At 35.3% G+C, this 17,872-nt stretch overlaps 2 protein-coding genes across 4 annotated transcripts in view; one reads left to right on the plus strand and one right to left on the minus strand.

Annotated features, from left to right (window-relative positions):
* Elp3 (elongator complex protein 3) overlaps positions 1–17,872 on the plus strand; it is a 292,722-nt gene that overhangs the window by 209,475 nt on the left and 65,375 nt on the right. The window contains exon 17 of one of the 3 annotated variants that reach the window (XM_090401873.1): positions 11,476–12,981. The exons of 1 other annotated variant lie outside the window; for it this stretch is intronic. The gene's annotated coding sequence lies outside the window, so the exon portion shown is untranslated. Of the gene's footprint in view, positions 1–1,715; positions 1,781–11,475; positions 12,982–17,872 lie in introns of those variants that run through there. One more of the 3 variants, XM_090401874.1, reaches the window with a different exon arrangement.
* Positions 1–17,872, minus strand: part of Erk7 (Extracellularly regulated kinase 7) — a 193,545-nt gene that overhangs the window by 12,704 nt on the left and 162,969 nt on the right. The window contains exons 9-10 of the mRNA XM_090401876.1: positions 16,981–17,083; positions 11,548–11,593 (exon numbers count right to left, since the gene is read on the minus strand). Of these exons, the coding sequence (XP_090258002.1) occupies positions 11,548–11,593; positions 16,981–17,083 (149 nt within the window). The remainder of the gene's footprint in view (positions 1–11,547; positions 11,594–16,980; positions 17,084–17,872) is intronic.

Here is a 17,872-nt window from a genome sequence, read left to right on the forward strand (position 1 = left end):
AAAATTAGACCCAAAACCTTTAGTGTGGTGGAGGTATGTAGATAATGTCTTCATAATTTAGAGGGACACAAAAACAGCTCTTTTGGACTTTTTAAATAAAATTAATTCTTTTCATCAAAAAATACAATTCACTTTGGAACTGGAAAAAGATAATCAATTACCATTTTTGGATACACTAATCAAGAAACTAGCAGATGGACATATCAAACTAACAGTCTACCGCAAATCAACTCACCATATTTCCCAGAAGCTTTATCATACAATATGCTCAAAAATAAAGCCACGAAAACATCATCTCAGAAGAAAAAGAACTCTATGATGAAATTACTCATATATCAGAGACATTAATAAAAAATGACTATCCAAGGAATCAAATCAACACGATTCTTCATAGAAATCCTCCACAACAACCTGCCATCACTCAATACAGTTCATCCAGTTATTCCTTATGCAGGTACAGTGTCCGAAAAGATTGCAAAACCTTTTAAACCCTTCAACATCAGAGTTGTGTTCAAACCGGTAAAGACGGTCCGTCACGTTTTAAGATGGCCAAAAGACAATGCTTTTTTTCAAACATGCTGCAGTGTACAACATCCCACGTGCTTGTGGTCTAAACTATATAGGACAGATGTCGAGAAGCCTTGAAATCCAAGAAAAAAGAACATATAGGAGATATCAATAACAACAAAACAGACAACTCAGGTCTAGCCCATCATTTTGCGATTACTAACCATACCATTGATTGGGATAGCAGCTCCATGTCTTACCCAGAAGAAGATTTCCGTTGCAGAAATTTCAAAGAAGCCATTGTAGTCCTCCGATTCTGGAGAAAATCTTAACAGAAACCAGGGAATGATAATAGCTGACATATGGAAAACCTTAATAAGATCGCTCAGTCTGTCAGAATTTAATTTCACTCAAAACTACAGAAGGTGCTCTCATAAACACGCTCCATGCGTGTAATGTTACGCATTCTAGTTAATATTTAATTTATATGATAGTATTACTCCATTTTCTCTGTACTAGCTACTTTTCAGGGTTTTTTTCTTTTACCGTTATAAGCCCTGAAGAAGCTGGACAGCCCCATCAGTGAAACTTGTTGGTATTAGATGCTTATAAATCATGGTCAATCAAAGATCAATATATATTTCAATGACCAAATATAATCTAAACAATGAACAGATTTTATTTCCAATAGTTTGAGAAGTTAATTGCACTAGAGGAACAAGCAAAAGACTATTTAATAAATATTCTGACCAAACTTGAAGTGCAAATGAAATAATTATGGTTTAGATTACAATAATTAAATCCTCTCTAAACTGTAAGTTATGAACAATAGCAGCCTTCATTCATTGTCACTTAAAGAATGTTCAGCTAGTCAAAATGTGTCTTTTACGTTCATCCACTGATGGATAGTGGAAGACCCTGCAGATGCAAAAAAAATCTTTTGCCCCATTAAGTTAAATGAGATAAACAACAAAGCTTAATATTTTCTGTTTGAATATCAGATTTAATATCATTTTCCTTAATTAGTCTACAGTGGATATAAGAGTACAACTTTTCCTTATGCCCAATTTAACATCAAACTATTCTTCATGTATATAGATCAACTATGTGTTGTTTGTATAAAGTTCTGTTTATGCCATATATATATTTAGTGTTTTCAATTTTATTCTCCCCTTAGTATATTATAATAGATTTTTTTTTTTTTTTAGATCAATGAAACAAACAGATTCTTGTATTAATTTCATGATTGTAAAATAAAAAATCTGATCTTATCAGCCATTTAGTTTTAATTGCAATACAACAAAAAACATTACATTTACACAAACAGAAGACTGTAGCTTTAATAAATATTTCATCAGTTATATAAAAATACCAGTGATTGGTTGGTGATAGGTAACATCTCTTAGAAGACCGATGTCTAGACAGCTCCACAAGCTAAGTTGTTTAGCTTAGAAAAAATAGCAATATTAGTTTAAAATTCTATTAGAACTAGATTGTACTATGGTGTTAATTATATTTAAATTAAACTTTTTATTTAAATATCGCCGGTATAACTCATTCTGCACAGTAAGTTGCATAGTGTGGCACTGGACACTGATCCAAAGCATCATTTTTTAAGGCATTTAACTAGAGGAACTTTGTTCAGTGCAATGTCTGCAAAAGTGGTGGGGAGAGTGTGTGTCAAAAGCGCAGGTCAGGATGAAAGATTGAAGTGGTAGATGTAACAGAGAACGTGTGAGGAAATGTGTGTGACAATGTAGCAGGAGACAGGATTAAGAGAGATGATCAAAGAAATAGTAATACGGCATTTGAAAAGAATGAAGAGTCGACTGTAATAAGAAACAAACTGTGGTTACATGGAGTGATACACAAGATGAAGTGTGAGCTACAGCATATGCAGAAACAACTAGAACAGAAAAAAAGAAGTACAAGAAAAGAGAAAGGAATGCTTGGCTAAGAGAGAAGAAAAATTAAGGAGAGTCTTGTATGGCAATTCTATTTTAAGAGTTGTGCTTGATGAGAAAGGGAAAAATCATGTTTCCCATGTGCAAAAATTAATGTTAGTGAAGCTATTAGAATGCAAAAGATAAAGTGAAATAGTTGATTGTTTGGGCTGGAACAAATGATTTGAAAGGAAGCAAGTATGGCACGAGGGAGGATGAAAGAGTTACTGAAAAGCAAAAGGAAAGAGTGAGTTAAGAAAGAGGGCAATGATAGTGAATGAGCTGATGTACAGGTTATGCAAAAGGAATAATATGAAGTTTATGGATGTGTGGAGTGAGCTTGACAGATGAAAGGACTAATACAAGATGGTTTATATTTGAATGGATTTCGCATTCAGAGTCTGGGGTGCTTAAGGGTCAAAGCTATATAACTGAGAGGAGACCTCCACATAGCCTATAAAGGAATGCGGAGAACCGACCAGGGCTTCTGACCTAATGTCCAATCCTCACCTTCTTGTGGTGCATCCTGTTGGGTATCTACCTGGATACTGAATGAACGATTGCTGGGCTGGCAATTTGGGATTTAGCCGACCAAATTGTATTCTTATTGGCTTAAACCAAAATACAAAATGATGGTACAACATGACAAAATTTCATGCCAGCTGGGGCGTTGCCGGGTTAAACAAGGCCCCCGTTGAGTTTCACCAGGGTGAAAAGCGAAAAGTCAGCTACTGGAACAAATCTGAAAGCACACCCCAACTCAACATCACCAGAGTTAAAGATCAGTACTATCAACATAAGAAGCCTGAATAGCAAAGAAATGGAGCTAGCTGAGGAATTAGATAACTACCAGATCAACAGAATAGGGGTGACTGAAACAAACAAACAAGCCAAAAATTGGTGAGATTTTGCTGAACAATAAATACAAAATGTTATATTCAAGCAATGACAATCAAGGAAAAGAAGGAGTAGCCATAGTATTCAACACAAAAGATGAGGCTAATCTTCTTGAATGGCAGGCAGTCTCAAGTAGAGTGATGTGGGCTAATATCAGAATGGGGAATTGGACAATGAGACTTATTTGTGCTTATGGTCCCACAGAAGGTTCTACTATGGAGGAATTTTTTTGAGGCTTTAGAGAAAGCAACTGACACAATAAAAAATGAAAAGTTGGTCCTTGTTGGAGATCTAAATAGCAGAGTACGAAATGATTGTCAGACATACAAAATTATTTTGAGAAAAGTGCAAAGCTAATAATAATGGCATGTACCTGTTGGATTTCTGCTCAGGACATGTACTGGTTATAACTAACATCATGTTCCAACATAAAAATGTGCACAAATTCACATGGAGAGAAGAAGCAAGGAATAAGAACAGTCTCATTGATGATAGTGATGTTTTCACCCAAGTGCAGGACACCAGAGTGTACAGAGGATTTGAAATTGGAAGCGATCACTATTTAGTCTTGAGCAGGATAAAATTGAATTTCATATTGAAAGAATGACATGTAAGAAAGTTTTAAAGCGAATAAAAGTTGAGCAGCTCTCAGATGTGAACTGTAGACTACAATACACAAAGTTTATTGAAGAAAAAATGAAAGAGTTTGAGAACAGCAACCAAATCACTAATTGATTCAGCCAGAGAGGCATGTGGTGAGGTTGTCAGCAAGGATAGAAAAATCAGAACTCCATGGTGGACACAGGAAGTTAAAGAGGCAGTGAAGGAAAAGAAGAAAGCTTATCAAAAGTTCCTGTCAAATAAGTCAGCTTGTGCTCTTAGAGAATACAGAGACAAATGTAAGAAAGCTAAACACTGTAAAACTAGCTAAATAAAAGTCATGGGAGGACTTTGGCAAGAATATAGAAAATAAATATCAAGAAGGTGGTAAGATATTCTGGAGATTGTTGAAGAAGCTTAGGAATGGAGGAAAGAGTGCTAAGTGAAAGTGTTAAAAGGAGATGATTAAGGTGACATGAAAACGGGAGAAAAAGATATCCTTGAAGTATGGAGTAATTACTTTGAAAAATTGCTAAATGAAACAAGCAGTGATAACTCAGTGGTAAAAAAACACTCAACAGGCATACCAGTCAGGAATACATATCCATACTTGAAGTAGAAAAAGTCATCAAAGGCTTGAAATGTGGAAAGGCAGCAGGAGTAGATGATATTCGACCAGAAATGCTGAAGTATGGTGGTATAAAAGTCTTACAGTGGCTGCACTGCATAGTTCAGAAAGATTGGACAGAGGGACAAATTCCCGATGATTGGAGTAGAGCTCTCATAGTACCCATATATAAAAAGGGAAATAAAATGGAATGTGAGAATTACAGAGGTATTTCCATACTGAGTGTTCCTGGTAAGATATATGCAAGTATACTTGAGAAACGGTTGAGAAGGATTGGGGAAGAGAAGCTTGGTGAAGAACAAGCTGGATTCAGGTCAGATAGAGGCTGTCAGGATCAGATCTTCATTTACGACAAATAGTTGAGAAATCATGGGAATATAACAAAGATCTGTATTTAAGTTTGTCGATTTGGAAAAGGCACATGAGGTGCTAAGAGAGAAGCTATTCAATACGCTACAGTTATATATTGTCAATGGGGCATTATATCAAGCAATATTTAGTCTTTATTTGAGTTGTAAGTCAGCAGTTAGAATTGAAGGAAGTACAGGAAGATGGTTTAATGTTAAATCTGGTGTGAGACAAGGATGTACATTATCCCCTCTGTTATTCATTATCTATATGGATCACATTATGAAGAAAAGTGGTATTAAACATAATATCAAAATTGGAGATGTTAATGTCTGCTTTATGCAGACGATGTTATACTTCTAAATAAATCTGCTACAAGTCTGCAAGAGTCCCTGACTAAATTGAATAACTGTTGTAATATATATGGTATAAAGCTCAGCAATAAAAAGACAAAGACAATGAAAATACGTAGAATTGTTGAAAATGTCAACTGCGTTGTGAACGGGGAACCTGTAGAACAAGTAAAGCATTTCAGCTACTTAGGCACGATTTTTAGTGAAGATGGTAAATTAAATAATGAAATAGACAACAGAATCAACAAAGCTGGTATGGTAGGAAGTCAATTGAATAAATTCATATGGAATAAGAGAGAAATTAGTCGGAACACTAAATTAACTGTATACAAGACAGTATTCAAACCAGTTTTAACTTATGGATCTGAGAGCTAGATCAGAAATAAAACACGAAACCGCAGATATGAGAGTCCTGAGAAAGATTAGAGGCGTGAACAGATGGCATCAATGGCAATATCATATTAAAAACGAACTTGATATTGTCAGCATCCAGGAATACATTAGCAGAGCTAATATGAGGTGGTATGGTCACTTAAATAGAATTGATAAGGAATGATTAGCAAAGCAAGTGTTCTCTGCCAGGTTGGCAGCAAAATGACCCAGAGGAAGACCAAGATATAGGTGGATTGATACGATAGAAATATAAGATCTGATAATGTTGGAGTCTTGACAAGTAACAGACTGATTTGGAGGAAAATTGTAGATAGGAAGTTAGTAATGATGTAATTTTTTCATGTAGTACTGTCATATCCTGTACATCCCTTGTGGGTACATGGCAGGAATTTGATGAGTCTGGAAAAGCATCACTGAATGAAATGAAATTGGGGAAGCTGTTGAGTGAGTACATAGATACCAGAAAGGTAGTGTAAAAATGTGTAGAATGCCTAAGTTAGTATCACTGGTAACAAACTACATATACTGGCCACTGAATTAGAAACCTTTATTGAGATCTAGGTAAATGTTACTTACGCAGCATATATGCAAAATACATGGTCATGTATGTCACCACGTGTTCTAGGCAATATTTAAAAATGCTGCTGATCAGTAATTGTCAATAAAGGTGATCACAATGGGAAAAACAAAGGACCTTATTGTGTGTGCTCGTCTGGCTGGAGCCACGATTTTGAAAACAGCAGGGCTGACTGTTTTCTCAAAAGCTGAGATATTCTGGGTGTTTAATCAGTAGAAAAATAACTCACATTGCTTATCTAAGAGGCTTGTGGTCCTAAGATAATCTGTCAGGAATGACATCACCAGTGTCTGAGAAGGCTTGTACGAACAAACATAACTTTCTGTGTGCAGCGATTGACTGAAGAATTTAATGAAGGTTGTTCCTGACCCATATCTCACCAAACTATGCACAGGTAACTGAAGAGGATCAGTCTTGTCAATCACATGCCTATATGAAAAATAAAAGGACAGCAGTGGACTTAAGGAGCTATTATAATTTATGTACCTTAATGCCAAGGGCATTCGGAACAAGGGGGAGGAGTTTTGGGCATTGCTTATCTAAGAGGCATAAATGTATTCATTTTAGAAATTATGGACTTTACAACCGTGTTATAAATATCTATTTTAATTTCTCAATGTTTCGACCTTCATATTAAGGTCATCATCTGGAGTATATACTAATATCCAAGGGCAAGCTGAGTTACATTTCATACAATATGCTAAAGAAACAATGATCTGATCAACGGTTATTCTACTAGCATGACCTCTAGTGAAAATATAATAAAATTAAAAAAATTAATTATTTAGAAACTACATCAATGCTAAATTCCATTTAAGAGAAACATCCTTTCAGTAACAATGATGTCCTACATGACAATCGTTATATTAGATTTAAGATTCTGGATATTATCTACAGTCCTGTTTATAGTTAACTCTTAGGGAGAAAGGTTCCGTGGGTAGAATATGTGCCTTCCACATGCTTGGGATTTTTAGACCATCATTATTGTTCAGGTTAGGTTGATAAGAATCTCACAGGCTTCCTTAAATTTACATTCATACCATGTTTTGGTGTGATGTAAACAACTGGTGCTTTTCTAGTCAATTCTATGTAAAGTGTTCAGGGCATGATCAGAAAGGCCAGCTTCACCATAATTATTATATTTAATGTGCCGTTTATGTTCCTTTTGCCTGATAGAAATTGTGTGTCCTGTTTCCCCTATATATGGTAGATTACAGGTGCTATAAATAAGATATACTCAGGGTGGGCCAGCAGAGGGAGTGGGTCTTTGGATGAGTTGAGTAAACTTTTTAATTTTGCAGGAGGTTTAAAGGTGGCTTTGAGGTCGTATTTCTGTAGCATTCTGTTTATTTTATCTGATGTCCCTTTAATGTAATGAATGGTTATAGGTTTATTGTAGTCTGGTTTATCTTTGTTTTTTATTGAAGTCTTGTAGAGAATTTTGTTAATAGTGTTATGATTGTAACCATTTTTTAGAAAAGTATTGCCGATAACTTTAAATTCATCTTTAAGCGCTTGTTCATTGGAGCAAATCTTTGAAGCCCTGTTTTTTTAATGACGCCTAGTTTTTGTGTTGGGTGGTGGTAGGAGTTTATGTGTATATATTGGCCAGTGTGTGTTGGTTTTCAGTAAACAGTGAAGGATGACGTGTGACAAGTGTATCTAGAAACGGAAGTGTATTCTGCTTTTCAATCTCAATTGTGAACTGTATGCGTTTGTGTTGTTTGTTTAGGCAGCTAAGGAAAGTGTCTAGCGGCTGTGGGGCTAGATCGTGAAAACATCGTCAACGTATCTAAGCCAGACTTTGGGTTTTAAAGGAGAGAAATCTAGAGCACGTTGCTCAAAATGTTCCACATAAAAGTTAGCAATGGGGGGGATAATGGCATGCCCATGGCTGTGTCTCATTTTTGTAGATAGAAAGCGTTTTGCTATACAAAATAATCAGAACGTAATACATGCGCAAAGAGCACCGTAATACTGGAGGGAATTTGTTCTGTAAAAGAAGAATTGTATCATTGATTGGGACATTTGTAAAGAGGGCAGAGACATCAAAACTGACTAATAAATCATCATCTTTTTCTAATGTAATGTCTTTGATTATGTTTATGAAGTGTTTTGTGTTTCTGATATAGGAGGGGAAAATGACCTACCAACTCCTTGAGTGTTGCTGCCTAATTCGGGCTGTCTATACCTTTGACTATCGGCTGGATGGTGTGTTTTGTTTGTGTATCTTTGGTAGACCATAAATTCTCAGGGAACGAGCGTAGTACAGAAGTAATTTTTTGACTATCTTCGGGCCATGTAGTAACTGATTTAAGTAGTTTCTCTGTTTTCTTTTTTATTCTATTGGTTGGGTCATAGTTAACAAGTTGGTATGTGCTATTGTTCAAGAGTAGCAGATTCATTTTTTCTAAATACGTGGTTCAGTTTAAAATAATGGTGGCACTTCCTTTATCAGCTCTTAACTGATGAAATCACTAAAATCAAATCCGGACATCGTAATAACTAGAGTTGGGAAATTAAAATAGTTATTTATAACACGTTGTAAAGTCCATAATTTCTAAAATGAATGCTGATCATCGTGTAACACCAAAAGAAAGGCATAAACGTAGTCCTTGGATTTGGCCAAAGGTTATTGGCATTAGTGAGATATGGCTAACAGAATGTGAAGGGTAGTGTTTTCAAGGAAGACAGAGAGAAAAGAATGGTAGGGAGGAGCATTATTGATTATAGCTGATGTACTGCAACCAAAGAGAGTAGGAGTTCACTTGGAGGTCAATGAAAATAGCACATTTGAAGCTATCTAGTTTGAGATTATTAAATTTGCAGGGAAAGAATTTAATAACAGATTCCTAAAACTTATAAACCAAATATATAAAGCAGGAAAATCCCTCAAAAAACAGATTGCAATAACTATCGTGGCATCAGCCTCCTCAATATAGGAGGCTGATAGGATTTGCATATAAAATCTATGCAAATATGCTAACAATAAATTAACATCCTATATATAGAATCACAGCTGTCAGAAGAACAGAAAGGATTCCGTAAGGGAAGATCATATATAGACTCGGCTTTTATTTTACAAATAATTATAGCAAAACAGAGAATACAATATTGAAACACATAGCTTTCATTGATTATATAAAAGCATTTGACAAAATTTTGAGAAATAAACTATAGGAAACTCTAAAGGAATATCACATTCCAAACCAACTGTACAATGCTCTATTGAACATATACCATAATAATGAAATAGCAATAAAGCAAAATAATACCATATCTTTTAGAAGCCAATAAATAGAGGAGTCCGTCAAGGCTGTCCTTTATCACCCATATTATTTAACATATATATGGACATTATTATCAAAAAATGGAGAGAAGTAAATACATGTGACTTCCAAATTAATCGATATACAAAAATAGACACACTACTTTTTTTTGCTGATGATCAGATCATCTTTGGGAAGACTGAAGACGAACTGCAGAAAGCAATCTATAACTTAACAGAGAAAACTAGTCATGGCTTTTCACGGAAATAACCCTGTCAGAAGTAAAATAGTAATAAATAATAGAACAAGTTAATAATTTTAAATACTTAGGCTGTAAACTATCTTACATAAATGAAATAGATATTGATTTTAAGATGACAAACTTTATAAAAATCACTGGAGTAATTAACAGAACCTTTAAACCTAACGATGTACAGAAACACACAAGACTTAGAATCTACAGAACAATAGCCAAACTTACAATGTTCTATGGAAGTGAGATCTGGACCTTCAGGAAAGAGATATACAGAGAATTCACGCATAGAAATGAAATTCCTTAGAAAAACTAACCCTATTAGATAAAAAAGAAATAGTGACATAATTAAAAATCTTAAAATTAATTCCATAACAGACTCAATAATTAAAAAACTGTGTGTGCATCTCAGACACACACACACACACGCTTATTTTAAAAAAACTGGGAGGATAATGTAATATGTTTTTGTACCAGGAAAGACTAGAAGTGTAAGTCAGTAAAAAAAAAAAAAAAAAACTTATGCACAGGAGGAAGAGTATATGAAAATACAGGGCCTTGCCAGAGAGGAAAATAGTCCACCATAACACAGTGAATAATCATAGCAAATAACCCAAATGTAAAGAGTAGATAGCAGAATATAAGATGGTAGTCTAGTAAGCAAGTCTTTATGCCAGACCCAATCAAGTGCAACCAGCAGTTTCTCCAAACCTGTCCATAGACTGAATTATAACAAACATAGTCAATGGTGATGCATTTTGTGTCTAGGTTATAAATTAAGCATATTTCATAATTAAACAAATAAAGACAAACCTGTCTAGAAAAGGTTTCTACAAACATCCCTTACATGGGATGGGAGTAGAACCTGCAGCCTTTGCAAGTAAACAAGCAATGGCTTTTATCATGCAAGCTACTGAGGCAGAATTCAGTAGCTCAGTTGATCACTATGATTTAATCTTATTAGTTCTTTTAAAAGGATTTGTACAAAAGAAATTCAAACAGCATGCAATTTAAATGAATTGTTTGCAATGTGCCCCTTAAAAGCCCCCCCCCCCCCCCTCCACACACATGTCAATAGTAAAATAATTATAATATTTTGTTAAGAGAGTCTCTTTTTCTGGAGATTGTATACCAAATGTTACACCATACCTTTAGTACTATTTGATATGTCGATGGTCTGGGTAGTGACCCTTTCCTTAATGCAGCATTATACATATCTACAAAGAGATGTGCTTTGCATTATGGGATACTAAGGCAAGTGATGTGAAGTCACCTTTGCCATGAGTTGCCCTAGTCCTGAAATTACTTCAGGTACAAACTTTGTTTACATTTGCAGAAAGGATTAAACCAAATATATAATTTATTTGATATGTCATTTACAAACATATGTTTAGCACACTTTTAATAAGCCAAACAGGTCTCACAAAAATTCATCTCTCACTGTAAGAGATTTGTGAAATTACTTAACATCACTGTTTACTAGACTGACTGAGGAAATACAATATTTGAAGCTCGCTTTGTTGTTTATTACAGTAAATATTTCCTAATCTTTCTCTGCACATTCTGAAATATCTATACTAGTATTTCTATATAGATCACCTGAAGAACAATAATCTTAGAATTAAATCTACATGTAGATATTCATTAAATTATTCTAAAAATATTTTGGGTGTGACATTTAATAACGTAAATGTTTTTACATTTCAGAAAGGCAGAATATCAGTTCATTGTAAATACTGACCCTACCACCATATAGAATAATTTAGGAAAAACACTCACCAATTCCATTAGATGGAGGAACAGATGGCAAGCTTTCTTCTATCATCTTTTGTAACATAAGAAAGGATACATATTTTTAATGTGGTAAATAACGTAGAAATAGTTGCAACAATTTTTACAACAAAATGTGACAAAGTATAATTTTCAAAGAAAAAAAAAGAGTACAAATGGAATAAACACTTCTTAGGTGAAAAAAAAAGTGAAGAACAGGATTAATAAACGATTGCTGATATACGTAGGCTGTTCAATAAGTAATAAGAATGTATTTATACAGAAAACAGATTACCTTTAATCGTCATCATTTGCATGGTCTTTTTCGAAGTAACTACCGTAAGATGCGATGCATTTGTCCCAACGTTGCATCCACTTCTTAAACACATGTGAAAGTCCGTTTTTTGAGAGTTCTTTCAAAACCGCCTCCGCAGCTTTTACACATGCTTTGTTGCTTTCGAAATGGCGGCCTCTTAGTGGTTTCTTGAGCTGAGGAAACAGCCAGAAATCGTACGGTGCGAGATCAGGACTGTATAGAGGGTGTGGTAGGATATCTATGTTGTTCTTCTGCAAAACGTCCACTACACAACCAGCAATATGTAGCCATTCTTCAGCAACAACTTCTTAAAACCTGTTTCGCTTCCTTTTGACGTGCTGTACCATTGTCCGTAAAACATCCGCATAGTATGAGCCGTTTACAGTATTCCCGGGTTACAGCGTGTTGGTAAACAATGTCTTCGTAGTCAAAAAAAACATTATGGTCATAACTTTACCAGCCGATTTTAGTTTTTGCTTTCTTGGGGGTAGGCAAAGATGGATGCTTCCATTCACTGCTTTGTTGTTTCATTGTAGGGTCATAGTGATACAACCAAGCTTCATCTGCTGTAATGATGCATTTTAAGAAGTTGTTGCCTTCTTGTTCCAGTCTTCCATTCTGTGCACACATCCACTTGATGCTGCATTTGCTCCGGTGTCAAGAGTTTGGGAATCCATCGGGCGCAAACACATTTCAGTCCCAAATGTTCAGCCATGATTGAGTGAACACTTCCCACAGAAATATTCAGGACAACATGCAGCTGGCGTACTGTAATTCTGCGATCCTCCTTCATAATCGCTGCTGAGTTGATCATTGTCTCTGTGATGGACGTTGAAGGTCTTCCCTCACATTCAAGATCTTCCACATTTTGCCTTCCTTAAAAGTTTTATGCCAGTGAAAAACACTTGCCCTCGACATTGCTTCATCATGAAAAGCATCACGTTAAAAGGGTCCGATGCCGATTTTTGCAAACGCACACAAAATTTAATCGCATAATGCTGTTCCAAGGATGCTTCAATTTCGACGACTGGTCGCGGTTGGTAGGCGCGCCGAAACAAGCTTGCATTTAGTCACGTGACACTCTGGCACATCAGCCTCTATACGCCATCTATCAACCTCTTTTGTTAATACAGACAGCAATATTTCTTTATTCCACAGGAATTAATATTGTGATGAGTGGTCTCGCGACAGTAAAATAGTCTTATTACTTATTGAACAGCCCTCATATATTGTGGCTCTCTCTCTCAAATATTCGAGAGGAATTACCACTATTCCAACAAGTGATTGAATTGGATGAAATTATTTTTGCTCAGTAAAGTCATCTGATTAGCATATCTACTGTTTTTAATCATGTATATCCAAAACCAAGTGAAAATTATATCACACATACGCACAAGAGATAAAAAAAAACCAATAAGTGCATCAATGGCATGTACAGGATGCAGGTGGGGGTTCAAGAAGAAATCCATTGACATTTTTCTTGAAGAGTTGATGTAGGTTGTAATTGTTGTAGCAGAGAACAGGTAGATGGAATAAATGAGGAAGAGAAGTAGTTTTGATGTGTTTGCAGTTGTGCTGAAAAAGAATGTTAGGCAGCTGCTGCTCTTGTTTTAACAGGGGTGTAACAGAAAGGAGAAGAATGATGGCTGCCAGTACCCTGCAGCATGGAATACTTGAAGAGGTACAGAACATAATGAGTCTGTGAGAGAAAGACCATCATGAGCCAAACTTCTCTCCTCTGCAGCATTAAGAATTTTTAGAGAAATTTTAGTTGCATCACCCCTTGTATAGTGTATGTAGTTGGAAGAGTGAAAAAAAAATCTCACCACTCTCATCATAAGAGTACATTTCATTTAATGTTTGTGTCATGACTTCTAACAGGGAAATGCTTTTCGATAGTAGAAGGGTTGATAACACTTAAAAAGATATTTGAATTATGGAAATGCTTGAAATATGATGTTCATTCAGTGCAAATCTGTTTACCTTAGCTAGTATTATTGAAAATGTACAATGTAAATTTATTATTTTGTAACATTGCTGCATCTTGTCAAGAAGTTTATGTAGTCCAATATTCCCACTGTGGCCTCATGCACCTCATAGGTGTAAAGAGTAATAAGCAAGCAATATTCCCACTAATGAAGTGTTCTGGGGGTGGGGGGGGGTGTTCACGGTCAAAGCTGGATAACTGGAAGGAAACCTCTATAGGGAATGTGGAGAACTGACTAGGGATTCTGACCTAATGTCCAATCCTCAACCAACTGAATGAATGAGGATGGGCTGGTAATTGGGGATTTAGTTGACAAGATTTTATTCTGTGTGGGCTAAAACTAAAAATTAATATGACATAACATAATGCAATTTCATGCCAACTGGGGTATTGCCCAGTTAAACAAAGCCCTTTTTTTTTTTTGTCAGAGAACCAGAACAAACAGCTCTGGAATTTGTTCCAGATACTGGAACAAATTCCAACTCAACATCAGCAGAGCTGAAGATTGGCAACATCAATGGAAAAGAAAGGGAACTAGCAGAAGAAATAGATAAGTACCAGATCAACATAAGAGGTGTTACCAAAATAAATTTGACAAAAACAGATGAGATTTGTTTAATCAACACAGGTAGTAATGCCCAGGAAAAGGAGTAGCCATAATATTCAACACTAAATATGAGGATAATCTTCTTGAATGGCAAGCAACATCAAGCAGAGAGTGATTGAGAAAGTATCAGAATGAGTGAGACATTAGTTCCTAAGGTCCCACAAAAGGCTCCACTAAGGAAGAAGCGAAGGAATTTTATGAGAAGACAGCTGACACAAAGAAAAAAAGGAAAAGTTGGTCCATTGTGGAGATCTAAACAGCAGAGTAGGAGTAGGAGATTACAAGATATATAGAAAAAGAGCACAGCTAATAATAATGATAAGTACCTACTGAATTTGTGTTGACATGGACGAGTTATTACCAACACCATATTACAACATAACGGCATGATATTTTCATGCTAGATCAGAACAAGAAATACAAAGGATTTAGGAAAGCTTGCAGAGATTTCCTGGTAAGTAAGTTGGCAGATGCCCTAAAATAATACAGACAAAAATGTAAGAGCTAATCTACAGGAAGAGTTCAGTAAGAATATAAAAGATAAATAATTATCAAAAAGGCAAACGAAGTGATAAAGGTAACATGAAAATTGAAGATATTTTAAGTATCTGAAGTAATTACTTTGAAAGATTGCCAAAAGAAACTAGTAGTGACAGCATGGTGGAAAACATTCCACAGGAATGCAATCAGTACATATCAATACTCAAAGTAGAAAGTCATCAAAAACCAGAAATGCTCAAACATGGAGGTATAAAAGTTTTACAGTAGCTGCACTGTAAAATCTGATAGTAACATCTATAAAATGGAAAATAAATCTGAATGTGAGAATTCCCTACTGAGTGTTCATGGTAAAATACTTGAGACACAGCTAAAAAAATTGTGGAAGGAAATTTGGCAAAGAACAAGCTCGGTTCAGGTCAAATAGTGGTTATCAAGATGAAATTTTCACTTTAAAACAAATAGTTTTAAGACTGTGGAAGACAAGCTTGGTGAAGAACAAGCTGGATTCAGGCTAAATAGAGGCTGTCAGAAACAGATTTTCATTTTACGACAAATAGTTGAGAAATCTTGGGAATATAATAAAGATCTGTATTTAAGTTTTGTAGATCTGGAAAAGGTATGTCACAGGGTGCCAAGAGAGAAACTATTCAACACACTACAGTATGGTGTCAATGGATCATTATAACAAGCAATACTTAGTTTTTATTTGTGTTGTAAGTCAGCAGTTAGAATTGAAGGAAGTAAAGGAAGATGGTTTAATGCTAAATCTGGTGTCAGACGAAAATGTACATTACCCTCTGTTATTATCTATACGGATCACATTAAGAAGGAAAGTGGTATTAAACTTGATATCAAAATCGGAGATGTTAATGTCAGCTCTTTGCTTTATGCAGATGACGTTATACTTTTAAATAAATCCACTACAAGTCTGCAAGATTCCCTCATTAAATTAAACTGTTGTAATAGACATGATATGAAGGTCAGCAGTAACAAGACAAAGACAATGAAAATAGGCAGAAGCATTGAAAATATGAACTGCATTGTGAATGGAGAACCTATAGAACAAGTAAAACATTTCAGCTACTTAGGCTCAATTTTTAGTGAAGGTGGTAAATTAAATATGAAAATAGACAACAGAATCGATAAAGCTGGTACGATAGGAAGTCAAATGATAAATTTATATGGAATAAGAGAGAAATTAGTCAAAATACTAAATTAGTGTATACAAGACAGTGTTCAAACTAATTTTAACTTCTCGATCTTAGAGCTGGGTTAGAAGTAAAACACTTGACCAAAGACTAGAGATCACAGATATGGAAGTCGTGAGAAAGATTAGAGGCATGAACAGATGGCATCAATGGCAATATCATATTAAAAACAGGCTATTAGGAAAGAACTTGGCATTGTTAGCATCCAGGAATGTGTAAGCAGAGCTAATCTCAGGTGGTATGGTCACTTAAACAGAATGTTCACTGCCAGGTTGGCAGGAAAAAGACCCAGAGGGGGAACAAGATATAGGTGGATTGATACGGTAAAAAGTGTCTTAGAAGATAGAAATATAAGATCGGATAATGTTGGAGTCTTGACAGGTAACAGATTGATTTCGAGGAAAATTGTGGATAGGAAGTTAGTAATGATGTAAGTTTTTCATGTAGTACTATCATATCCTGTACACCCTTGATGGTACATGTCCAGAATTTGATGATGATTTCAGAGCCAAAAGTGTGAAGAGGTGTTAAACAGCTGTATGTGGGGAATTATCCATCCAAACGTCTGTGACAATGGAATTTTTGTAGGAAATGCATACAGTAGGAATGGAATGGAGTGGACTTTAAGTTGAACTGTTAAAAGAAACTATGAAGTTTAATGGCTATTACTTAGAAATCACTGCAGAATCATAAAAAAAATTTAACACAAATAACAAAATTCTTTTGATTTGTTTATGTTTTTTTTTTAAAAAACAGACATCTTTTCATGCCATAATATATACACAACACATAAAATAAATGCATTAAATTTCTTTCTTCGCACCTGATAGAGCTTTTCCCTATACTGATCTGCAGAGAACTTTGAACATTCGTTAGCAGAAGAAATCACTTTGGCATTTTGAAATGGTGGTTCCACCTGCTGAAATCTATTAATAACAAAACAATTATACACTTGAGGAATTCTAACTTGTAGGAAAATCATATTAACTAAATTTAAGCATAAAGCAACTATATATTTAATTCTGCAAATCCCTCATATTTTTGAGTATCATCTTAGTGATACAAATTACACTACAGATAAACAGTGAGTGTTTGTTAACCTGTCCTATACATGTTTTTTTACAGTGGATGCTTAAAGGTCAAAGATAGACAGATAACTGAGAGGAGAACTTGATATAGTCTTTAAGCAATGAAGAGTCGACCAAGGGTGCTGATTTAATTCAGTGTCCAGTCCTCACGAAACCTTCTGATCGCGCATCCCATCTGTGGGTATCCATTATTTGCCCATTGTTCATCCTTGTTTGCCCATTTGAATAATGGGCAAACAATGATGGGCTGGCAGTTTGGGACTTAGCTAACTACACTGTATCTTGTACTGGCTTAGACCAAAAAAAAACATGATGAAATGTCATGGCAGTTGGTGCATTGCTTACTTTAACATAACCCCTGCTGTTTTTTTGTTAGGAAAATTGGGTAATCAGCAAGAAGTCAGCTATTGAAACAAGCTCAGTATCAGAAGGAAAGAAGTGGAGCAGAAAAATTAGAGAGGTACCATGTCAACATAGTTAGTGTTACTGAGACAAAGAATATTTAAAACATTCGATTTTGCTAAATAATAACTAGAAGAGTATTCAACACTAAACATATGATAAATTAATGGCAGCTAATATCAGCTATGTGGACCAATTTCAAAAGGAGAACAGAACAATGAGACG

This window comes from Typopeltis vanoorti, chromosome 12, assembly GCF_054136105.1.
Source record: "Typopeltis vanoorti isolate ZY-2024b chromosome 12, IOZ_Tvanoo_1.0, whole genome shotgun sequence".
NCBI lineage: Eukaryota > Metazoa > Arthropoda > Arachnida > Uropygi > Thelyphonidae > Typopeltis > Typopeltis vanoorti.